Source organism: Myodes glareolus, chromosome X (assembly GCF_982192425.1).
Source record: "Myodes glareolus chromosome X, mMyoGla1.1, whole genome shotgun sequence".
Taxonomy (NCBI): Eukaryota; Metazoa; Chordata; class Mammalia; order Rodentia; family Cricetidae; genus Myodes; species Myodes glareolus.
In genome coordinates this window covers 1029405-1055007 of record NC_142053.1, presented here as the reverse complement: position 1 = coordinate 1055007, position 25603 = coordinate 1029405, and the positions used below count along the sequence as shown (strand labels likewise).

At 40.6% G+C, this 25603-nt stretch overlaps 2 protein-coding genes and 1 non-coding gene across 3 annotated transcripts in view; 2 read left to right on the top strand and 1 right to left on the bottom strand.

Annotated features, from left to right (window-relative positions):
• The first annotated feature begins 756 nt into the window (after positions 1 to 756).
• On the top strand, positions 757 to 12120 carry Dkc1 (dyskerin pseudouridine synthase 1). Its single transcript, XM_048457746.3, has 15 exons — positions 757 to 918; positions 1605 to 1672; positions 2116 to 2202; positions 3875 to 3966; positions 4179 to 4363; positions 5147 to 5211; positions 5580 to 5706; positions 6067 to 6197; positions 6638 to 6781; positions 7698 to 7818; positions 8785 to 8903; positions 9403 to 9506; positions 9862 to 9940; positions 10744 to 10872; positions 11287 to 12120. The coding sequence occupies exons 1-15, from the start codon at positions 903 to 905 to the stop codon at positions 11350 to 11352; spliced, it is 1533 nt and encodes a 510-aa protein (XP_048313703.1). The 5' UTR covers positions 757 to 902; the 3' UTR covers positions 11353 to 12120.
• LOC125415510 (small nucleolar RNA SNORA36 family) lies at positions 6276 to 6368 on the top strand. The gene has a single exon (XR_007236624.1). It is a non-coding gene; the product is annotated as a small nucleolar RNA SNORA36 family (small nucleolar RNA).
• Positions 12121 to 12703: 583 nt separating the features above from the next.
• Positions 12704 to 25603, bottom strand: part of Mpp1 (MAGUK p55 scaffold protein 1) — a 32552-nt gene continuing 19652 nt past the window's right edge. Inside the window, exons 6-12 of the mRNA XM_048457748.3 lie at positions 20399 to 20595; positions 18748 to 18854; positions 18166 to 18246; positions 17521 to 17601; positions 14950 to 15152; positions 14631 to 14705; positions 12704 to 13288 (exon numbers count right to left, since the gene is read on the bottom strand). Of these exons, the coding sequence (XP_048313705.3) occupies positions 13112 to 13288; positions 14631 to 14705; positions 14950 to 15152; positions 17521 to 17601; positions 18166 to 18246; positions 18748 to 18854; positions 20399 to 20595 (921 nt within the window). The 3' untranslated portion in view covers positions 12704 to 13111. The remainder of the gene's footprint in view (positions 13289 to 14630; positions 14706 to 14949; positions 15153 to 17520; positions 17602 to 18165; positions 18247 to 18747; positions 18855 to 20398; positions 20596 to 25603) is intronic.

The following is a 25603-nucleotide window of genomic DNA, read 5'->3' as shown; positions in this document are numbered from 1 at the left end:
TAACAGCCAGAACAATCTACCAGAAAAAAGTCAGGGCTTAATCCTGGAGCTGTTACTTCCTGGCCATTACTTATTGCAGTCACTAGAGCTCTGTACTTGCCATAGGTCACGGCTGTGGAGTTAGAACCGAGGTGTGCAGGTTAAGTGTGAGATATACACTGGAAAACTTCAGGCAGGAAATAAAGTAAAATATCACATAGTGCTACATATTGCTTCCATGTTAAAATAACATTTCAGATGTGCAGGGTTATATAAAATTAACTATTGAGAATAATTTTCATTCTTTTTAGTTTGATGAGGCTGCTAGAAAATTTAAAAGCTCGCACTCAATTCCTATTGGCTAATACAGTCAAAATTTGATAGGAATTTCAAGAAGTAAACGGCTTTCACTTTCACTCTCTGTACCTCAACATCTTTTTCCATTGAGACTGGCATGACAACAAACAGAAAATGTCGGTATGAGTTAGCACTAGATAATATTTATAGAGTGCTAAGTAGGCCGTTCATGTTCTGAAGCAGAAAATAGATTGAAACCGCAAGGAGTGCATAGTAGATACCACGCCCACCCGCCCCAGACTGCAGCTGGGACTGCAGCTGTGGACTCCTCTCCGAGGTTCCGAAGCCCGGAGTTAAGGGTTGGGAGGAGTTTCCAGGCGCCTGCGTGCTCGCAACTCAGTGGCCGAGTCAGCCAATGGGATTGAGCAGACAGCCCGCGCGTTCCTCGAGACTTCCTCCCCCAACTACCCATCCTCCTCGCCACTTCCTTTTCGTTGTCCCTCCAATTTAGGGAGGTGCAACGGTGGGCGGGTCCTAGCGGAGGAACCTGACCGGTTTCAGACGTTAGGGGTCTGCCGTGCCTAACTGGTGGCTGCTTGGGCGGGACACACGCGGTGCGGTGCAAGATGGCGGATGCAGAAGGTAAGGATTACGGGTGGCCGTGCCGTGAGACCTGCGCGGCCTTCTGATAAACCGTGAGGTAGTGATAGTGAGGTTGTATCATGATCCGCGGTTCTACGCGTTCCCGCCCTCAGTTTGGCCGCGTCGCCGCTAGTTATAGCTCTATAGGTGAATGCACGAGTGCGAGAACCTCTAGTGACTAAGACTCCATTAGGTCCGGGAAAAGACTACACCCGGTTCCCTTCCAAAGGCATCTCAGCCCAGGAGGCGACTCTGTCGTGATAAGGAGATGTGATAGCATTTCTGCTACCATTAGACAGGATATTACTAAAATGAAGGTAGCAAAGATACAGAGGAAGGGGCAGGGGAGCGACTGTAATTCAGGCTTGCAAGAAAATTTTAAGAGATCACATGCCCTTACGGACGGTGCAGTGGCTGTTTGTGGAACTTTCCAGCCGTGAACAAGCGCTTCCCTAAGTATATTTGGCCTTGCCATAGCCACGTGGAGAACCCGAAGAGAAACCAACACGTGCTAGAGTCATTTACCAGCCAAGCCATCTAGTGTTTGGCATCACAAGCGTTAAGTTTTCTTCAGTAATGCTAGACTTAAAAATATTTTCTTCTGTTTGCCCTGATTTTGGACTTAATTTTAAACTTTTATTTTAGTTTTTAAAGAAATCTCCAAATCTTAAATTTGTTTTTTGTAGTAATTACTTTGCCAAAGAAGCATAAAAAGAAAAAAGACCGGAAGCCATTACAAGAAGATGATGTAGCTGTGAGTAGGAAATGTTTTACTTTGCTTTGAGTGAGAGAAATAGAGATAATTTAAACACATTAAAGGGGGAAAATGCTTTAAAATATTCTTAATCAGTATGTTGGCACTTATTGGTCCTTATGTAGAACCAGCAAAAACCTGGAATAACAGCTCCTAGAGAAGTTTTCTATCATGCACGGCTTACTAAATGGTGAAATGTACTCCCTGAATTTTTCTTATTCCATCAGCAGACCCACAGTATTGTTAAAATATTTGGTCTCAACTTGCTCTCCCTAAGGTTTAGTGAGCTCCTTTTTCGATTCTCTTTCAAATGTCCTAGTGACACTCAGTTTCAGAAATCAACACCCCTTCCCTCTTGTTTCTTTAAAAGACGTGCACTTCTGTCCTAGTATTAGAATTGTCCTAAGTCGGGTGGGAAGATAAATGTTTCTACTCTCTTGAAGGAAATACAACATGCTGAAGAATTTCTTATCAAACCAGAATCCAGAGTAGCCCAATTGGACACTTCTCAGTGGCCCTTGTTACTAAAGGTATGTGCTGTGTGTATCAGAAGAATGCTTGAATTTCATATTATTTCTAATTAAACAGCTAATAATTAAACTGCTAGGCTGGGCATGGTGATATGCATGACTTTAATCCCAGTGGGCCAGACCAGCCTGGTTTACATAGAAAGACTCTGTGTCAAAATAAAAAAAAAAAAAGAATGCTTAGTGCCAGCATGTTTTACATTTAGAAAACTGCCAAAAGATGCAGCATTAAGGCAGTTTTTCAATGTATCTGAGATGAAGGACTCATGTTTTTAATTTGTAATTTATCCAACATTGTTGTGGAACATAGTATGTCACCAAAATGTTCATTACTGTCAGTTTTAAACAGTTGCACTTCTGAAATCATCTCTTGTAGACTGTTTCAGTGCCTAAGAGCATTTTGAAGCTTTGGATTCAAAATAGAATGTGACCTTGGACTAGACACTTAACTAACCTCACTGAGTCTATTAGTTGCTCATATTTTGTCTTAGGATGGTGTGCTGGGAGTTATGGCAGGTATTCTATGAAACATGCTTAACGGTTCCTGATTGTATGTCATAGATTTTATGGTTATTATTTAGGGACTTAATGGTGACATTGAATAATGGGTTGAACTAAATTTTATAATTTTCACAAAGTAGTTATGACATCTCTTAACAAAGGGGTTTTTAAATATAAATTTTTATTAATTTATTAGAGTGGGTGAAATACGTGGTGCACGCCACACATGACATGGCATGGGAAAGTCAAAGGACAACTTGCAGAAGTCCATTCTCAACTAACATGTGAGCTCCTGAGGTTGAACTTAGATTGCCGGGCAACAGGCATCTTTACCCACTGAGCCATCTCACTGACACCAACAAGTATTTTAATAAACCATACATATGTGTTGGTAAAATAATGAGGTTTGTTTATATCATTCAACGAAGTTGAATTTGGATGTTGGCCCTGGAAAAATAGTTAGCACACAGAGATGAGAGAAACAATTAAACAAGCATTGCTATTTGTAGTTGGCATAATGGAACTAAACTGATGATGAAAGATGGGCTTTTTAGTTGGTGAATTCTTCCTGACTAGTGGCTAAGCCTTAGTCAGGAGACTGAAAAGGAACAGACAAAGCAGAGGTAGGTAGGTATCTGGAACAGAACCAAGCTGCCCATGTTGAGGAAATTGCCAGCTGTCTTCAATTTGGTTGATCTGAGAAAGTCAAAGCTATTTTGTGTTTAAAGATTTATTTAATGTACACCAGTGTTTTGGCTGTATATATTCTGTGTGAGGGTGTCAGATGCCCTGGACCAGGAGATGCAGACAATTGTGAGCTGCCATGTTGTTGCTGGGAATTGAACCTGGGTCCTCTGGAAGAACAACCAGTGCTCCTAGCTGAGCCATTTCTCCAGCCCTGCTATTTTGTGTTTTACAGTACCCTCAACAAGTTGTTTTTTTTTTTTTTAGAACATTGACTAAATTCTCAGATTTGTTCTTTTCTCAATAGTATTGGGAGTTTCCCCAGTACATAAGAAGGCTTAGTAGTGTATCACACCAATAATAGTGTTAATAATAGAAACAAAATTGTACATTTATGGGCTTGAAGGACTGCCATGGTTGGTAGTGGTACTTACTGACTCTTATTTTACTTCTGTCAATGTGTTATTAAACTTATATTATTGCTTTCTAGAATTTTGATAAGCTAAATGTAAGGACAACACACTATACACCGATACCTTGTGGTTCAAATCCTTTGAAGAGGGAGATTGGGGACTATATCAGGTAAGCATGATTAAGTGGCTCTGTCCAAACTTAAATTATTTTTAAATGAATACTTTCACATTAGTTATTCAAGGAAGTGGTGGCAGCTTAGAACAGCTTTGCCCTGAATATATATATAGTCTGTATATGTGATTTATTTGCTTTTTTTATAACTCTTCATATTGTTTTTAGACCACAAGAACAGGTGGTAACATTTTTTTTTTCTATTCTAGGACAGGTTTCATTAATCTTGACAAGCCTTCTAACCCCTCTTCCCATGAGGTGGTAGCCTGGATCCGACGAATACTTCGGGTAGAGAAGACAGGTCACAGTGGCACACTAGATCCCAAAGTGACTGGTTGTTTAATTGTGTGTATTGAACGAGCCACTCGTTTGGTGAAATCACAACAGAGTGCAGGTGTGTAGAAGAGAGAGTAGGGGCTATCTCTTTAGTGATTGGAAAACATTCTATACTTGTTTCACTTCTACATTTTGGCTCTTGGAAACTGTTTCTTTAGAAAATAAAATCTTAACGCAGGAATGTCATTTGGTTTATATAATTTTGTTCTCTGATAGAACCTGGTGGTTGTTTTTTAAAAGTCCACACACTAGGCATGTATATATGGAACTAACTAGTCCATTCCTAGTGCTGGGGCATGTCCAATCTATGCTTGCTGCTGTTGCTTTTTGTTGTTTTTGTTTTTTGTTTGATCTTTGAGACAGGGTTTCTCTGTAGACCAGGTTGGCCTCTGCCTCCCAAGTCAGTGCTGGGATTAAATGCATGTGCCTCCACTGCCCAGCATGCTTGCTGCTGCTTAACTCTGGTCATATTTCTTTCCCAATTGTCTTTCCTTCACTTTTACTGGAGAAAATTATTCTTAAAGTACAAGGTGTTTTCCAGTCATTCTAAAGAGTGGGTATAATTGTTCTTTTTTCCATCCTTTTTTGAGACAAGGTTTTGCTGTGTAGCTCATGCTGCCTTGAAAATCTGTTGGGTTTAGTTTGTAGGCATGTGCTATGACTGATCCAAGAAAAAGTATCTTCATTTCTCTTCCCTATGCACAATATGAGATCTGTCAGTATAGATTTTATTGAAACATGATGTTGGATTCCCTGCCTGCCATGTAAAATGGCAGTAGTAGAACATAATGTAAAACAGAAAACTCAGTGGCCACACCTCACTACTCTTGTCATTTTTCAGGCAAAGAGTATGTGGGAATTGTCCGGCTGCACAATGCTATTGAAGGGGGTACTCAGCTTTCTAGGGTAAGTCTATATAACTTAGGGAGAAGGGTACCTTTGTTGATTTTGGTGTCTGAACTCCTAAATATCTGGAAACAGGGAAGTTTTCCTGGCTAGTAGATCTTGTGCCCTTTTAAGAGCCTCCTGGGTGGAGAACAACTGGTGATAGGGGTGACCATGTCTTTACTGAGGAGGAAGTCCTGATCAGTGCTGAGCCATTCTTCAGTTGAAAAAAAGGAAACCGAACTAAAGATTTAGCTCTTAAATTATTGAAAGAAAACTTTTGTATTTGAATTATGTCCTTAAATTCCTGAAATATGCCCCTTTGTTTTATTTAAAAATGAGCCCACATAATGAATAGGATTTCTTTTTGTTTTTTGCTTTGTTCTTAGGCTCTAGAAACTTTGACAGGTGCCCTGTTTCAGCGACCCCCACTTATTGCTGCAGTAAAGAGGCAGCTTCGAGTGAGGACTATCTACGAGAGCAAAATGATAGAATATGATCCTGAAAGAAGATTAGGTGGGTCATTAGGCCTATACCAGGCTTAATTGTTTAAGACCTAACTACAAGTAGGTAGGGTGCATTCTCAAGACTTCTGTTATGAATAGAAGCTTTGAGTATGTTGTGTACTCATACACTCATTCCCTGTATTTCTTAACTATAATCTTTTTGTTTGTTTTAGATAGGGCTTCTCCATTATGTAGCTCTGGTTGGCCATGAATTCACAGAGATCCACTTGTCTCTGTCTCCTGATAATAAAGTTGGGTACCACTATGTCCAGGATTTTCTCTAATCATAATGGTTCAGTTGGAGGGGGGAAATCATGCATTTACTCTAAAAAATAGGTGCTATTTGTGTTTGTGTGTGTGTTTGTCTTAGGAATCTTTTGGGTGAGCTGTGAAGCTGGAACTTACATTCGGACACTATGTGTACACCTTGGCTTGTTACTGGGGGTTGGTGGTCAGATGCAGGAACTTCGGAGGGTGCGTTCTGGAGTCATGAGTGAAAAGGTATGCAATTATGGGATTAGTTTTAGAACTGATTCTCTCCCCTTGGTAAAAGTCTGCTTTATATCTTTTAATGAAAGATTTCAAAGTGTTTAGTTCAGGTCAGGGCAGCTTCCCTGTTTTGTTAATTAAATTTGGCACATTGAATGACTGAATATACTTCCTAGTATATACCAATCTTGCTTAGAGCTTGAGTGTTAAGAGCAATTGGCAAACATTTGCACACAACCTGGGTTCCATCCCTAACAGTACCAAAAAATGGAGTGTCTACCTAGATCTAAGATGGTAACATGTACAAATACCCCAAAGGAGATTCCAAAGTCTCATAATGAGCCTGAACTAGAAGACAATGTGTAGTTACATTCAGGTGTAAAAAGTTTGGGGGTCTGATGGATTGTTATACAGTATGAAGACACAGAATTTATTATCTGACTGTTTTTCAGGACCATATGGTGACAATGCATGATATACTCGATGCTCAGTGGCTGTATGATAACCACAAGGATGAGACTTACTTGCGGCGTGTTGTTTACCCTTTGGAAAAGCTGCTGACATCCCATAAACGTCTGGTTATGAAAGATAGTGCAGTAAGTTATAGATTAAAAGTTCATGTTTGTAGAGAATGTTGCACCAAAGATGAAATGTTAATATTGTGAAGTCATAATTTATGTATTTTTATTTTCATTGTGGTTACTCCTCCCCCTTTAGTTTTATAGATTTCTCTTTGTGTCACTAGTAATGGGAACATTCATGGCTAGATTTGTTAAATTAGGTTAAACCCAGATATATAACTCTAAAGTAGAATTTCAACAATGTAAATTTATCATTGAAAGAGTCTTTGTCAAGCAATTTTGTTCAAGTACTAAACTATCAGTGATATCTAAAAAAATGCCTTCCTTTAATTTGTTGCTCTCTCTGTGCCTAAAATAATCTTGATTTATTTAAGTTGCTATAAAAGAATGTGTCAATAGGTAAAGGTTAAGACTAGAGAGTTTCAGAGATATGGTATGTACTCTGTAGGGATTTCAGTGAATTGGTGCTTCTGTTGAAGTACATTATCATTTGAGACAATATAATCCAAACTTCACTGAGCCGATCATCAGCTCTTAATTGTGTATTCTCTATATCACTTTATAATCAGAAACAGTCCTAATAATTTAAATAAATGTTATTTAGTCATAAGATTTTTTTTAAAAGACAGATTTCTGTGTATGTAACAGTTTGTGGTTAGATATTTATACACATTCAAATCTTAAATATATATAAGTCTTCTGAAAACTTATAGCATAGTTCATAATCAAGGGATAAATTGAAGAGGTAATATTAATGTGAGACACTAACAGGAACTGAAAAAGCTTAACCACATAAATGTGTAAATGTGCTATTCCTATTTCCCACTCTCAGGCTACTTCCTCCCTTATAGTCATCCTCTGTTCTGGTATGGAAGTGGAACAGGGATATTGGAAAATAATATCTGGACCACATGTGATACTGTCTCCATAGGTGAATGCAATATGCTATGGAGCCAAGATCATGCTTCCTGGTGTTCTCCGATATGAGGATGGCATTGAGGTCAACCAGGAGATTGTGGTCATTACCACCAAAGGGGAAGCTATCTGCATAGGTAAGGAGGGGGGTGCCTCTCATTTTTGGAGTTGGGGCTCTGTACCATTAAAGCTTATTGTGGGCCAATCCTGTGTCATGGTCCCTCAGTTTTATCTAATTAATGGTGTTTCCTGGGCTTTGTATAGGTAATTTATGAATAGACAGGTTAGTCAGGTACAGATTAAGAAGTGTTGCTCATTTATATGTTCTTGGCTCCTTTGTGAAACTCTAAGAGTAAGAGTAGTCATGGTTGTCTGATGATTGAAAGGGAGATTTTAGTTCCTACTTGTAGTCCGTATCAGTGACTTTTTTGGTTTTTCAAGACAATGTTTCTCTGTATAGTCTTGGCTGTTCTGGAACTCACCCTGTGTACCAGCGTGGCCTCAAACTCATGGAAATCCACTTGTCTCTGCCTTCCAAGTGCTGGTATTAAAGGTTGTGTGCCACCATCGCCTGAATCAGTGGCTTTAATTTGTAAAGGCTTAGCTATTATTGGATTGATTATCTCTTAAAACTTACAGTGCTCTGTGGCCTTCTCAATAAGTCCAAGCTATTCATTTAATAATCCTAATTTGCGCCAGAAATAAGTCATGTCACTAGGATCCCTTGTCTTAGTTCTATGAATAGATGGGGGTGGGGTACCCGTGTAAAGTCCATTCTGATACCTAGCAGAAAACAGATTCTTAAAACTTTAAGTGTTCTATAGATCTGAGGTTAGTATATACTTCATTGCTGTACATGTCCAGAGGTACATGCCTTGTTACATGTTTTTTCAGTTGCTTTTGTTGAGTGGTTTTTAATTTGGTAAGTTTAATATTACTTCAAATGTTTCTTGCTGTTTTGGAGACTTTTTTCTATACATACATCCTGAGCAAAAGAAGCATCAGTTAAGATAATAGAGCTCAGGACTTATGAATTCTGAAAAGGCATAAAACAGTAGAACTCATTACCAAATCATTCTTTTTTCTCTTTCTAATGCCTACAGCTATTGCATTGATGACTACAGCAGTGATTTCTACCTGTGATCATGGTATAGTAGCCAAGATAAAGAGGGTGATCATGGAGAGAGACACTTATCCTCGCAAGTGGGGTTTAGGTCCAAAGGTAAGTGGGTGGTTAGCCTTTGCTGGGTTATATTTGTGTTACTCAAGCAGCACTTTGTGTGTCTCCATTGCCATAGCCTTTTATTATTTGGGGCTCTAGATAATTGGTGAGCAGATGCATGCCCTATCTTTGACTTTAGAGATTCTCCGTGTAGTTGAGTGAAACAGTTGGGCATTAATTACTTAAATCATCACTGTTGGGTGGTGAACTATGACTGTCAAATGTGAAGGAGGTCTCTTGGTTTCTGGAGTATCCACAGTGAAAGTTTTTTCTTGTTTTTTCTGGATAGGGTTTCTCTGTGTAGCTTTCCTGGAACCTGTTTTGTAGTCCATGCTGACCTTGAACTCGGAGATCCACTTGCCTCTGTCTCCGAGTGCTGGGATTAAAGCTACACAGATCTAGGGAAGGTCTTTTCACTCAAGCCATTGTAAAGTTAGATATTGTGAATATACTGGCTACTTCCTGTATTGATAATAATCTAATGTTTGAAATGCTCTAGGCAAGTCAGAAGAAGATGATGATCAAGCAGGGCCTTTTGGACAAGCATGGTAAACCCACAGACAACACCCCTGCCACCTGGAAACAGGACTACATTGACTACAGGTAAGGATAGTGCCTGGGACTGGGGTGATACTTACCATTTGGTCTTTGATAATAAGTGAGACAGGAGACCAGATAGCCAAAGGGAGTTGGAAGCTTTTATTTGGGTCAGGTGCTAAATTCTAGGCCACAGGTCCCAACACTGCAGCTCAGCTTTCTTTTCATTCTTTGGCTCCATGAAGCCTAGGTAACTACTACTATACAGGCTTGAGCCTACCTACTAGTCAGGGCATGGACTATGGAGAAAATCACTTTAGGGTTGCCCAGTATCATTGAATAACATGGCACGTGACATGACAGAGCCACCACGGAAAGCTCTTCCATGAATTTAACTTCATATTACCTCTTTGTCTTTCAGTGATTCTGACAAGAAAGCACTGGTTGCTGAAGCAGTACAAACCCCTCAGTTAACTGCTGATGCAGTAAAAGTCATAAAAGTAAGTGGTACGACCTGTTTGAAATGTGCTTTAAGCCAGGCTAGTCTGGTCTACAGAGCTACATAGAGGAACTCTGCCTTGAAAACTAATAAAAAAAAAAAATGTCTTACCTACCAAGGCAGGCTTTGTCCATGCTGTAGTCCACACCAAATATTGCTTAATACTTGAGGTTGTGTTATGTCTGCTGTAGGGGGAGTGTGGGCTTAATCAGGCCTAGGCTCCTACCTCTGCTGTGGCAATAACCTTGTATGGAATGTGTGTGATACATTTTGCCTTTACCCTGGGTTTAATGATATATAGCATAAATGTACTGAAGTCAGTGGCCCTTAGTAAACTCAGCAAGGGGGCATAATTGTCAGATACCAGCAAAGATCTTCAGTCAATACTAGCATACTCTTTAAAGGAAGAGTGAAGAATATGTTGGTAACTTAGCTTCCCAAGGTTGGGGGCCACTGTCATTATAATCCCAAATGGTATGTCTGCAGTTAGAAACCTGGATGACTAGTAATAAGCTATGTGGGTTGAACTGGTGATTTGTGCCTGTTTGAGCACCTAAGAGAGCAAGGAGTTAGTTTACTGAGAAAGCTTTTTTGAGGTCTTCTATACCCCAAACTGCTATGGCACACCCATTATGTCCCATGGCTTACTCTGTGTACTATTATTTAGTGAGATACTGTCTTCAAATCTTTAATAAGTCAGGCACTATTCAATTTATAGACACAAAATTTACTGCTGGGTTTACTTGGAATCTTTCTTGGTAACTTCCAACATTTCTAACTGGATGAATTATTTTTATATCTCAGAGGAAGCGGGAGAGTGAAAGTGATGAGACCTCTCCAGTAGTTCCCCAGTTGATGAAGAAGGAAAAGAAGAATAAGAAGGATAAGAAGCCTAAAACTGTGCTAGAAAGTGGGGGCGAAGCTGGACATGGGGTATGTGTTCCCCATGGGTACCTTTGTGCTGGCTGAGTCTTTGACAGGGATTGTGGTGCAGGAATGGGGTTCCACCATTTACTCTTTCGGGCTGCCCTGTATTTTGGATTTTCCCTATCTGTCCACACACCCCCACCCCTCTGTGGACAGACAAGTAGGAGCACCCAGCATTTTAGAGCAATGGATCTTGATTTGAATTATGTTGCTGGTTGGTGGGGAAGAGTGTATCTTGGTTGCTCAATGCCCTTGTGAAAGTAGACCTCTAGGACTTTACTGAGAAGTTCACAGGCAAAATTTGTTTAATCCTAAATGTCCTTACAGATCCTGAACAGACTTGACTGCAATTTACAAGGTTTCTTTTGAGAAGAGTCATAAATGTTTTGGCAATCGGTACTTATTTTTTTCTTTCTTTAGGACAGTGATACCAGTAAAAAGAAAAAGAAGAAGAAAGTAAAAGTGGTGGAAGATATGTCTGAATAGTAAAAGCAACTTGAAGCATTATGTCAAGCTGGGAGAAGAAACGAAAGCCTTATTGAGAAAACATTTTGTTGAGAGAGTAGAACAGAGGTCCCAAACAGAATATAGAATTCTGATACACTTTAGCTGCCACTTGTGATCTCAGTGGTTAGGGTGTGGCCATCTTGTCCTGTCCTGTTTTAAGGATATGAGAGATGAAAAGCAGATTTTTGTCTCTGATTCCTCTGCTTGAGTGGGGGAACACACCTTCAGACATGAAACTGCCTAGTAACTGTCTGCAGCTGTTTATTAGTGGCCATTTTAAACAATGCCATAGATAGTCCTCTCCTAGTTTGCTTTTTTTAATGTTTGTAAAAATTAAATCTGCTGAATAAAATAGTACAGGACCTTCTGTGAGTAAAGGAAGAATGTAATTAAACCATGTTCACTGGGGAATTCTTATCTGCAGTATCCTTTGAGGGCTGTTCTATTCTGGTATCAGATATGTGTCTTGCTGGTCTTGTAGTGTCCATGATGTTTGGGCTAGCACTCTGTGCGGTGTTGTGTTTGTGCGCGCGTGTGGTGGGGGGAAGCCAAAGCATTCCCATACCTTCCTGTTTTAATGTTCATTTTCTTTTGAAGAACGAATTTGTTCATTGCTGGGAAAAGAATGTGATTTATAGCTTTTTAAAAGTATTTCTGTTGGGTTTACTAACTGATAATAATCTTAGGCTGGCAGAACAAAAATGAAAATATTTTTATTAAAAATGGGAATCTCTGTCCTATTTGAAATTTGCTTTTCCTTTGGCAATTTTGTGTCTTACATTGGCATTGGGGCCTACCACGTGCAGTTAGCTGCTCTCAAGGGGGATTAATACAAACAAATACAAACCCAGTGTTCTCCAAAGTAGATGTGTTATGTAGTGTGTCAGTGAGGCTAAAGGTATAACTGTTTTGCTGGTAGGAAACTGCCAGTTCTGGTGTGGACTGCGGGGTAAGCAGGGAGAAAGGGTGAAGTGGTGTGTTACAAATGATTGCTTAAATGTGTTCAAAGCCAAGAATACCAACAGAAGTTTTAAACATTTGTGGCACCTGAGCCTAAGCAGGTATGAAGTGCCCGTCTCACCCTTAGCCCTCAGCTCCTGTTTCTGTAAGATCTATTTTCATTCTAGTATGACTTAATAGGAAGCTTAAAAGTGCTCACAATGGCTTCTACTAGAGAAGACAATTTATGCTCTGTAACCACCAGCCTTTTAGGGACCTCTATGTTAATTCCAGAAAAGCATCTTGCCTTGTAGGTTTAAGAAGATAAAGCCTGGCTTTTTAGGGGATTGCGGTGTAGACATTGAAATGTAGTTACAAGGTCACTAGCATCTTAACACAGCAGAGTTTTTATTGCTTTGGAGGGTTTCTCTAGAGCAGCTGTTAGATTTTTTGCATTTTAGAAAGTTTCAGAGTATACTTAATCCAGAGTAAAAAGATAAGATAGTATAGTTGCAAGTAAAGGAGCTCAGGCATCAGATGAGGACGGATGCTTTCTTTGTGCAGCAGTTGCATTGGATAGTACTCAACTGCCAATTTCCAGAGATCATTTTGAAATCTAGGTAGTAGGAAAATTAAACTTCAGCCCTTTAGTAGCCTGAGTGAAAAGACTTAAATCCTACTGATATACTTCGCATAGTTGCAGATAGCTAGAAGATGAAGCAGCAGTGTTTGATTTAAGCGAGGGGTGGCATTCCAAATGCTGGGGAGGGGCTGGAACAGGTTCTCCAATTCTGTAAGCTTAGTAAACCCAGGAGACAGGTACCCACTGTGGAGAACTGCAAGCCTGGTCAAAGGCTTCTTGCAATTTCTTAAGAGTTTCATCAACACCATTATTCACCAAAGAGAGGTCAAAGTAGTGAGAATATTGACTACGGATGGCCTCAGAGTCCTTCTGCAGCTGCTGCAGGGCTTCAGTCTGCAAAGAAGAGAGCCATAGCTGAAGCAGCAGCCCCAATTCATAGCAGTCAAGGGAAGGTTTGATCAGGTACTGGTTATATCAACTGGTTCCCTATCTACTATTATTTTCCCTTTTTTGGGTTTTTTTGTTTTGTTTTTCAAGACATGGTTTCTCTGTGTAACAGTCCTTGCTATCCTGGAACTTGCTCTGTAGATCAGGCCAAGATCCACCTGCCTCTGCCTCCCAAGCTGGGATTAAAGGCATGTACCACCACCACCTGGCTAAAACAGTTCTTTATGTTGTGACCTCTAAACATGAAAATATTTTCATTGATTACAGTGTTTGCCAAAGTTGTTGTAGTCCACAGGTTGAGAACCACTGTACTAAAGGATCCCAAATTAATCCTAATTATAAATAGAGCCCTCTGAAAGGCCAGTAGGAACCTAGTATAGGCTTCATTAGCACCATCCACTTAAGCCTCATCCCTTTGTACATAGAAAAGCCATTTTAACAACTACTATGAGTTGTAATCCTAGGATAAGAACAAAGATTATTGACAATAGGCTTCTTGATCCCATGGTTAGGGTTAGTAAAAATGTATAGAGAAATACATGCCATGGTGGTGGTGGTGGGGATACTTTTAACATTATTGGAGTAAAATACCCAAGTACAGAATTAGAAATGAATGATAAGATAAAACCACTAACTCAATGGAAACAAGAACTAAGGACAGCCAGAAAATTCATACACAACACAAATAAACATCTATTTTGTTTGTGTGACAGTCTCAATATATATGTTCTTACTTTGAACTCTAGCCCAGGCTGGCCTCAAATCTTACGTAGTCCAGACTGGCCTTGAGCTTGCTATATAACTTAATTATGGCACTGGACTCTTGATCCTCCTTTTATCCCTCCTCAAGTGCTGGAATTATGACTCTCACTAGTAAGAAAATAATCTCTTACAGTAAAGCAAAGTGAAATATCACACATAAAATATAGGCAAAAATTTTAAAATGCGATGAATGACATGCTATAGAGGAAAGGAAACAGCCACTCTTATAGGCAGGCGCCTTTCCCTTTGTAGCCTTACATGTAGCCATGGTGGTTCTGGTGCCACCTCTGTCCTTCACAGCTCCCTCTGCTCTGTGATGAGTCATATCAGATTCAGGATGTACTCAACTGTCCATCTTAGTTATAACAACATCTGTATTATCTAGAACAATGACTGGGTGTGACTTGTTTAATTACTATCTCTTGAATGAAGTATGCATGCCCTTTTGTCTTGACCCTGGAGGAAACAGCTGACCGTGATCTATTAGGAGAGAACCTCCACCCACCTTGCATGACCCCTTTCCCACCTGAGTGCCCTGATCAGTAGGTTCGATGAACACAATGAAAGGTGAAAGCTCAGCGGTCCGAACAATCTTCAGGGTCTAGGAAATGAAGGAAAAGAAACAACAAACCCAGCTGTCTGTCAAAGTGTATTCCTTCTAATAAAGCATCCCCAATACCACTTAGCATTGTTCCCAGTTACTACTGTTCTTGCATCAGGCTGGCTCTACTAAAAATTTAGGAAGCAAACCTGAACTTCTAAGTTTCCAGGAGCTCTACTTTTCATCACCCCTCCCCCCATTATATGGGTGAACCCATTGTTCTTGCCTTTGTGTGCCTACCCACCTGGGGCTCAATGTCAAGGATGGCAATCTTGTCCTGCTTATGAATCTGGTGCACTGTTTCGAATTTAGTGCCAAACATGTTGCCCTGATAGCTGCCAAACTCCAAGAACTCATTGGCAGAGATGTTCCTTGTCATTTCCTCTGTTGAGATGAAGTGATATTCCTTTCCATCTTCTTCATTCTTCCTTGGTGGCCGTGTTGTATCTGTGTACAAGGACTCTCTTGATCCTCGCCATCTCTTAATGGCTTGGCCCAAAGTGTCTGTATGGAAACCCTACCCATGTTTGGGGCAGATAATATAATAGAGATGTTCTTCCCATGAACTGAAGGGCTGATGTTAGGAAGTAGTACAGACCAGAAAATCCTTCCACCCAGAATATATTTAAAATTCAAGAGACAGCCCCATGCAGAATATTCACATCATTCTTCCCACATAAAGTCAACAAACCCAGGAATACTGAAACTTAGAAATGACAGCTAAAAGTTAATATAAATCTACAGGCAGTGGTAGAGAATTTTTGGAAATCTGTTTCTTTGGAAAAATTGTAGGTGTGCACATGTATGTTATGCCCATGGAGGCCAGAAGAAGGCATATGGTGAACTATGCCTGGGCAGGGCGAAGCCAGAGGAAACTCTGGTGGAGGTCTGTGTAGCGGTCCTGATGTGCAAATCGGTCATCCGACCCTCGGTATAGGGATGAAAGACTAATCGAACCATCTAGTAGCTGGTTCCCTCTGAGTTTCCCTCAGAATAGCTGGCGCTCTCGCAGAACACAGTTTTATCCGGTAACGTGAATGATTAGAGGTCTTGTGGCCGAAATGATCCCAACCTATTCTCATTATTCAATTTTAAATGGGTAATCTGGCGTGGAGCCAGGCGCGTGAAATGCGAGTGCCTAGTGGGCCAGACGCTGGAATGCGAGTGCCTAGTGGGCCACTTTTGGTAAGCAGAATTGGCGCTGCGGGATGAACTGAATGCCTTAAATCTGTTACCTTAGATCTGGAGGTACAGGTGGTTGTAAAATGCCTAATGTTGGGTTCTGGAAAGCACTCAATCACAGAGCTATCTCTCCAGCCCTGTTTCTTTTTTATGATATGGAAAGAAGAACACATTGGTTTGATTTAAACATTTTGTTAAAATGTTAGGGCTGGCAATTTCTCAGTAGGTAAAAGCATTTGCCACAGAAAGCTTATGACCTGAGTTCAACTCCTAGACCCACATATGGTGGAAGGAAAGAACAGATAAATTAGGTAGACAGTAGAGGGCACTGAGAAATCATTTATAAAGTAATACATGTAAAATTTAGTTCTTGCTTAGTATTTTTTCTTTTTGGTTTTTCAAGAGAGGTTTCTCTGTGTACCTCTGGCTGTCATGAAACTCATGTCCTAGACCAGGGTGGCCTTGAATTTAGAGATATACCTGCATCTGCCTCCCCAGTGCTGAGATTTAAGGCACATGCTACTATGCATGGAGGGGCAGGCAGTCTGTATATGGCGGTTCTGTTGAACTTGTCCATATTAGGTTTCATGGTCTAAGTTGAAAAGGACGACTGACCAGGTCTCTTCCTCAAGAGGGCACTAGAACACATTACAGATGGTTGTGAGCCACCATGTGGTTGCTGGGAATTGAATCAGGACCTTTGGAAGAGGAGGCAGGGCTCTTAACCGCTGAGCCATCTCTCCAGCCCCCCATTCACAGTCTTAATTTTGTGCCATGGGACAATGGTCTGTACCCTGTCACTTGTGTTTTAAATAAATACTGATTGGCCAGTAGCCAGGAAGGAAGTATAGGCGGGGTGACCAGGCAGGAAGTAGAGGCGGGGCAACAAGAATTCTGGGAAGAGGAAAGCTCAATCTACAGTCATAAGCCAGACACACAGCAAGCAAGATGTGACTGCCTTGCCAAAAAAGGTACCAAGCCACATTGCTAACATAGACAAGAATTATGGGCTAATAGAAGTTAAGAGTTAATACGAAGCCCGAGCTAATAGGTCAATCAGTTTATAATTAATGTAGGCCTCTGTGTGTTTATTTGGGACTAAACGGATGTGGAACCTGGTGGGACAGAAACCTCTGTCAATTTTTTTTCCAGTCAGGGTTTCTCTGTGTAACTTTGGAACTTGTCTTTCAAGTTGCTCTGTAGACCAGGCTGGCTTTGAGTGAACTCACAGAGATCCGCCTGCCTCTGCTTCCTGAGAGTTAGAATTAAAGGTGGAATTAAAAAATGTTGTTTACTACAGGTACTGTTATATGGAATAAAAGAAGAAAAGTTATTTTGTTATTTCAAGCAATTATAAGTACACATTGGTGTGTGTGTGTGTGTGTGAGAGAGAGAGACAGAGAGAGAGAGAAGAGAGAGAGAAGAGAGAGAGAGAGAGAGAGAGAGAGAGAGAGAGAGAGAGAGAGAGGGAGGGAGAGAGGTGCATATGAAAGTTAGAGGACAACCTGTGGGAGCCAGTTCTCTCCTACCATGTGGGATCTAGGGATCTAATTCATGTTCCAGTTCTCTCCTACCATGTGGGATCTAGGGATTTAATTCATGTTGTTAGGGTTAGCAGGTGAGAAATACTTACATGGGACAGGGTATACAAACTTCTCTGGATTCTGGCTGAGCAGAGCATTCTTAATATGGCTGCGACCTACCCCACTGGCTCCTGTGTGAGGATAAAGAAAACTTTCCATTACTTTCATCCAAAAACATTTGTGGAAACAATACAGGGAGTGGGAGATGGATTTCTATATCCCAGTGCTCAAAGTGGCTACAAGATGAAAATAGTTTGATGTTGCAACAGTCCTTACAGCCATCAAGATTTGAGGCCACCTTATAGCTTCAATTCCTTTGTATCCATTTGCAGGAGGAGAAGTCTTTCTAAGGCCCAAAAGTTAAGATGTAGAACATAATTACTATTTCCACAGAGGAACCAGCTACTGTGTAGTTTTCTGTTTATTTTGTAAGCCAACCAAATAGGTGGACAAATATAGCAAACCTAATCTAAAAGAATTAGATGCTAAGTAGAAAAACTTGTAATGAGAATTGGATCCAAATAGATTACTTGTAAGATCCAGAAACTTCTTTATAACTATAATACATGAAGTATCCAAAAGACCACACTTCATTTTTCCTCACTACCTTTCTTGAAGAAGGGTGGACACATAATGCAGGAATGGAAATAAGGACAGAATTGTGCTCTTGAATTAGCAAAGCTGTGAAAAGATACCGATCAGCACCAGGGTCTTCCTCTTGAATGCAGGGAGTCGGACAACTTCCTCATAGGAAACAACATCCAACTGGTCAAAAACTAGAGACAAAGAAAATCAAATCATATTAATTTTCAGAGGTGGAGTGATAAAGCACTGGCCGGGGTTACGGAGCTGACATCTGATCCAGCAAGGAGATATAGTTGAGCATGGTGGTGCAGGACTGCAATCCTATCACTGAGGCCTTGGCTCCAAAAAAGAAAACAAAATAAAGGAAGAGAGATCATGGGCATGAAATTAGGGGTGTTTGCTGGGAGGGATGTTGGATATTTCTATGTGATAAGGAAGTATGATACATAATAAAACAAAGCAGAAAGTGGACAGACTACTAGCCTTCCAGAATAGGCACTGGCATTGTCTTTGTGACTGCAGTGAGTTTGTGAAGATGAAATGTGTAAGGGAAAGCCAAAAGAAATGGAATATTTTCTATATACTAAACATTCCATTGCATACTGCATCCTCACCTTTTTCCTTCTGGTTAATGAGGTGGAGAAACACTCATGCTACTGGGACCTTGGTGGAAGGAGACACAGAAAACTTACTTGAACTGTGCTTAGCCAGATACTTGTCTTTATACTTCTTCTTCTTCCCAAAGGGACTGCAGCTTGGAGCTTCATTTGGAGCAGACTGAGCCACACTTGCCACTCTCCTGTGAGAAACAGATGACCAAAGCTCAGTAGGTCCTCAGTATAAAAGTATGTGACAAATTAGAATACCTACTTTCTTTTCTGTAGTTAAGTTTTGAGACTGACCTACTTCTTTGACTCTGTAAAGTTTTTCAGGCAGAGATGGCCTCACCCACTTCCCTTCCTTTCTTCTCCGTAGTTTTATGTGGTCACACAGGTACTTGGCAGTGGAAATGCTTCCAGGAAAAAAAATAATTCCTCCCACCTTTAGTGCAACCTATTCTTCCACCTTTGAATTGAGAGCTGGAAAATCAGGCTGACACTCACATCACCATAAGAAATATACAACAACCCTAATCTATAAATAAAGCACAGGTATGCATATGTAACCACATACATGGCTAAAGCAATAACTTTAGTAAGAATACCACCTATCACTGTAATTTATGCATTATCTTTTGTTTTGAGACAGGATCTATGTAGCCCAAGTGGCACTGAACCTGCCTCAGCCTTGAGCATTCTGAATTACAGGCCTGAGCTATGATATCTGATCCTCACTTTAAAAAAAAAAATACCTGTTACAGCCTACTAACTTGATTCATGCCTCATTAATAAGTCATGAGTCACAGCTTCACCTTGTGTTCTCCTGGGTCTTTCTCAGTTATCTGCCTTTCCTGATCTTCCAATGCTCATTACCAGGTGTTGCTCTGAAAATGGCCCAGAAGACACAGACAGCATACTCAAGGCTTTGACTAATATCTTCAAGGTCTGCACTGTATTTCCTCTGCTGCTGTAACATTAAAATTTATTTCTATAAAACACATCCTGTGTTTTGGTGCTATTTATCATCACTGGAAATGGGATCAATAGAACTCTGCCTTAAAACTAAATGTCTATATTATGTTTGTAGAGTTGACCCTTTTGGTATTGGATAGATAAGTGGATAGGTTGCATTCATGTATTTAGGAATGTGTGTGTGTGTGTGTGTGTGTGTGTGTACAACATCAACAGTTAGTGAAAAAAGAGGCCATGAACTTCAAAGAGTATAAAGAGGGATATATAAGAGGTATGGAAGGACGAAAGGAAAGGGAGAAATTATGTAATTATAGTATCTCAAAAAAAAGAAAGAAATAATTAGGTCTGAACTAATAATCTTTGAGGTTGTAATGTTATTTTCCACAGGCAGAAGGTCAACAGTGGATATGGATTTTTCTACCACTCTAATGTGTGGGGCAGCCTTGCACTAAGTGAGCAATCTGACTGGAGGACAAGAATCTGTATAAGGGACACATACTTAAAATGTGCTGATTTTAGAAGTTTTCTTAAAAACAGTACTGAGTGGTTGAAGGCATGCAGGAAGCAGGGGGAGGGTTCTATAACTGGCTCCTTTGCCTGCAATAAATGGCCATAAAATGAACCATATCAACTCCTGTGAACCATTCCTTATCCATTACATAGAGGACTAGGACATATGTTTAGGAAAAATGAAAAATATACACAAAACAGATTTCTAAAGCTAAGCAATTAGCTACAGCAGGGGCTTTCCACCAGCACAAATGTAGCTCACCATTCCTGCAGCTCAGGAGAAGGGATCAATCCTGCAGACTCCTTGGAAGAGCCTTCCACCCGCCCCTGCCACCAGTTGCTGTCATCTTTGTTGATAATTTGGATAATGTCTCCAGTAACAAACTTCAGTCCTGCCTCCTTACAAGGGATAAGATTGTCCTTTTTGGGGTCATAGTCGAACTGTGCTCTCATGAACATCTGTAAAAGAATGCGAAGAGGATCTCAGGAAAAACACCAGCGGCTAGAGAGCATATACATAACAAGTCCCACTGTAAGGAAATGGGAAATGAGCAGGCAAGAAAAAAAAGAGGGATAATTGGATTATGGGATAATAGTTTTGTACTTGTGAGTTATTGTTTTTAGACAAATATATTGGTATTGATTCTTATATATTGATACAAAGTTAAATTATGTTGACTATTTTATGCATGCATGCTTCTACCTCTGTTTAAAACATTTTTATGTATTGACATATATATATTGTATTGATATATGTATATTTTACCATATTGCATTGTACACTTCTACCTCTGATTAAGATACTTATATATTGCTTATGTATTGATATATATATATTTACCATATTGCAATGTATACTTGCACATTGTTTATATTTGGAGGTCATATTGTCCCCATTTATTGAGCAGTTGTTTACTATCTCAGTCTTTAAGTTAGATACATATTGAAAATTATATAGATCAATAGTCATCTAAGTTTGTCATTTATAATTAGACTAATCAGGTTCTTTAGATACATAGAGATTATATTCAGTATAGATAGATAATCTTCAATCTCTTCAAAGAGCTATAGAAAATGGCCTTTAATCTAATTCAGAGTTCTGTGGTAGGGAGACACAATCGCTTCTGACAACACCCATCTATTCCCGAGAGAATGTTGAGCACCAAAGACACTCCACCTGGAGCCTTTCTTCTTGACAGAACTGGCCTTTGGGTAAAGAAATGCCCATACCTCAACTACTGACAGAGTTACAGAGTATCCGTAAATGGATAAAACAGGACTGTCATATCCTGCCAAGACAGGGTAAGATAGTTTTAAAAAGTTCCTTGCCTTTGAAAATGGTATGTCAGTTACGTTAGGCCTTAGCCAAAGTTGGTTGCTTCAATGCTGCAAACATGACTTTGGATGTTTGCCCAGGTAGCCAGTTGTCTCTGTGATTTGTTACATGTTCTGGAAGTTTGATTGCACTTCCTAATTACTCAGGTAACATTATTTCCCTTCTCAGATCTTTGATGGGATTGAAGATTATATAAATGTAGTTACTTTCCTTTCATGACTTGGCCAAGTTATTTATTATACAAGACTTTAGCTAGTTAGAATAGGATATTTTTACTTATTGTATATAATTATGTAGGTTTGTACTTACTATATATAATTTCATAGTAGACTTAGAACTCTCTTACTTAAACAAAAGGGGGAGGTGCTGCGGGAGTATCTTCCGCTGCCTCAGCCAATAGTCGCTGAAGCACGAGCCCACAGTGCGGCGGGGGGCGCCTTCTGCTCCGTCAGCCAATAGCCGCTGAAATACCAGCCCACTGGGGCGTGGTATATTTCTCTTTTAAAAAGAGACACAGATCCTAGATCAGGCCCTCTTGGTTCCGGTGCTTGGTCCCGGCTCCTGCTCCAGCGACTAGGCTCCCTTCCTGATGGTTTATGGTGTATATAAGTTTTACCCCCCAAAATAAATAACCCCTTAGAACATAACTGGTATGGGATTGATTCGCCGATAAAGAACGGTAACAGAGACTCAAACATGTGCAGCTTGGATGTTCCTAACTACTTACTGTTGTGTTTGGAAAAGAACCAAAACTGATTCTTTTAATAAGAAGGTATCTTCCATGAAATGTCTTTCTGGGTCAATATGTTTCCAGATATTGAATCTCAGTTGTCCATCTCAGAGTACAGATCTGCTACCATCCATCTGAAATGGATCTGTTTTCTTGACAATATACTCTCATGAATATGGTAAAGTTGATAAACCCTTCTCTAGAGGACAGTCTAGCAATATAAATGTGTTTATCATCTTCAAACGTTGATATTTTTGCCCTACCTTGATTATTATGCATTTATCTTACACAAAAAAGAGCTGCTAGAAAGGAGGGAGAACATGAGCAAGGAAGTCAGGATCACGAGGGATGCGTCCACCCACAGAGATGGTGGGACTGATCTAATGGGAGCTCACCAAGGCCAGCTGGACTGGGACTGATGGAGCATGTGATCAAACTGGACTCTCTGGATGTGGCTGTCAATGAGGGCTGACTGAGAAGCCAAGGACAATGGCACTGGGTTCTGATTCTACTGCATGGACTGACTTTGTGGGAGCCTAGTCTGTTTGAAAGCTCACCTTCCTAGACCTGGATGGAGGGGGGAGGAACTTGGACTTCCCACAGGGCAGGGAACCCTGACTGCTCTTAGGGCTGGAGAGGGAGGGGGATGGAGAGTGGGGGGAGGGGGAGGGAAATGGGAGGAGGGGAGGAGGTGGAAATTTTTAATAAATAAAAAAAAGCTGCTAGTAATGATTATGGAGATAAGCATATGTATCACAGCATTATTTCTAAGAGTGAAGTATTGGAAACAATTTAATTTCCTAAGACATACTTATTTATTCATGATAAATAGTTAAGTATCTGCTGATTATATTACCAGTATATTATACATTTTGTAACACAAAAACTCAACTTGTAGAATATCTAATGTCCTTGGCAATCCTGCTGACTATATGAAATAAGAACATTATTAAACAAAATAACACCCAGAATGGTCAAAATTTTAAAAAAAAGTCATAGAAAAAGTGACCAGAAGAACTTATGTTAGAATTTAATACTGATTTTCTTGGTTAGTTTTTTAATCAAATTGACACAACCTAGAGTAATCTGGGAAGAGGGAGCCTCAATTGAAGAATAGCTTCAGAGTGGCTTGTGGCCATGTCTGTTACAAACTGCCTTGACTGATGACTTGATATGGGAGGAGCCAGACCATAATGGGAAGCATCATCCCAGCATCATCATATGGGCGAGAGGGCTAGTGTAAGAAAGCTAGGAGAGCGCAATCAAGAGAGCAAGCTAGTAAATGGCATTCTTCCGTGTTCCAGCCTCAGATTCCTGCTTTGAGTTTCAACCCTAGCTTCCCTCAAGGTTACATTGTGACCTGGAAATGTAAGCCTTTCCTCCCAAGTTGCTTTAAGTCAGAATGTTCTGTTATAGCAACTGAAAGCAAACCTGGACAATGGTTATCTGTGGTAATAACATTAAGGAGCATAAATAAAGCTCAAACAAATAAGGAAAGAAATAATGAACAGAAAGAATTTAAATAGAAAACACCATTAAGAAAACCTGAAACGGTCAACTTGATGGAGGAGGGTTATCTGTCTATTGTGTTATTTTCATTGGTCAATAAAGAAACTGCCTTGGCCCTTTGATAGGACAGAAAATTAGGTAGGCGGAGTAAACAGAACAGAATGCTGGGAAGAGGGCTATGAGGCAGACGCCATGGAGCCAGCCACCAAGTCAGACACGCTGAATCTTTTCCGGTAAGCCACCACCTCGTGGTGCAACAGATTATTAGAAATGGGTTAATATCAAGATATGAGAGTTAGTCAGTAACTAACTCTCTAGAGATAATGGGCCAGGCAGTGCTTAAATGAATACAATTTGTGTGTTGTTATTTCTGGGACTAAGCTAGCCGTGCGGGAGCTGGGTGAGGCGAAAAGCAGGCCTGCCCGCAGCCCCTCACTACAGGTCAACTGGCTCTTTGAAAAGATTAATGAAATTAAGAACAGGAAGGTTTTCTTCAGGTTCACCTTCTTATTTAGCTTCTCTAGACAAGAGTCCCAGGTAACCTCGGGTGCAAGGGGGGTGGGGTGGGTGGGAGGGTTGTTGGAAGGGGAGAGGGTTAGAGAGAAGGGATTAGGGGAGGAATGGGGAAAACTCGGGGGACTGAGATGGGGGGAGGGAGGAAGGATGGATATGGGATCAGGGAAGAATGTATCTCAACTAAGGGAGTCATTTTAGGGTTTGCAAGAGACTTGATTATAAATGGGATCCCAGGTCCAAGGAGAGATCCCCAGATTGTTCTCTGGACAGAGGAGAGGGTGCCTGAACCGGCCTTGGCCTATAACCACACTGATGAAGATTTTGCTTATCACCATAGATCCTTCATCCGACGATGGATGGCGATACAGACGGAAACCCACATTGGAGCACCGGACTGAGCCCCCCATGGTCCAGCTGAGGAGCAGAAGGAGGAAGAACATGAAGAAAAAACTCAGGACCGTGAGGGGTGCGATCACCCACTGATACAAGGGGACTGGTCTGATGAGAGTTCGCCAAGGCCAGTTGGACTGGGACTGAACGAGCATGTGATCCAACCAGATTTTCTGAATGTGGCCGGATTCTCTGAATGTGGCTGGCCCGGAGCCTCTCTGAAAAGCCATTGACAATGACACTGGGACTAGTTTCCTCTGCATATACTGGATTTTTGGGATCCAGTCTGTTTGGATTCTCACCTTCCTGGACCTGGAGGGAGGGGGGAGGAACTTGGACTTCCCACGGGGCTGGAAGCCCTGACTGCTCTTAGGGATGGAGAGGGAGGAGGAGGGGGAGGGGGGGAGTGGGAGGGTGTTGGGAGGAGGGGCGGAAATGGAAACTTTCATAATTTAATAAACAAAAAAAAATTAAAAAAAAGAACAGGAAGGTTACAACTTACTAGTAAAAAAGCCACATATAATGGCTCACTCCTTTAATTCTAGCAGGTCGGCTCTGTGAGTTCAAGGCCAGCCTAGTCTACATAGTGAGTTCCAGGACAGCCAGAGCTACATTGTAAGACTCAGTTTCCAAAAACCAAACAAAAGACAATTTACTAGTAAAGATCTTAAAGATACTTAAAAGGTTTTAATAGGATATTGTGATAATTAAGCATGACTGTAACCCCAACAGATGGTGGCACATAGGTTAATCTCAGAAACTTGCTGGCCATTCAGCCTAACTGAAATTGTGAGAGATCCTGTCTCAAGGGAATAAGCCATTGAGCGGCAAAGAAGAAAATCCAACGTCCTCCACTGTCTCTGAGAGTACACACAACTCCACACACATGTGTAAATGTATACACACACTCAAAATGTAATCTTATGAACAATTTTACATCAATACATTTGATAAGATCCTATGCTGAACAAATAGGTTATTCTTAC

Bases quoted from the DNA above. Each gene is read 5' to 3' on its own strand.
- Dkc1 (XM_048457746.3), top strand. The intron at 1,673-2,115 runs GTGAGTAGGAAA...ACTCTCTTGAAG, and splicing joins TACAAGAAGATGATGTAGCT to GAAATACAACATGCTGAAGA. The intron at 6,198-6,637 runs GTATGCAATTAT...ACTGTTTTTCAG, and splicing joins CTGGAGTCATGAGTGAAAAG to GACCATATGGTGACAATGCA.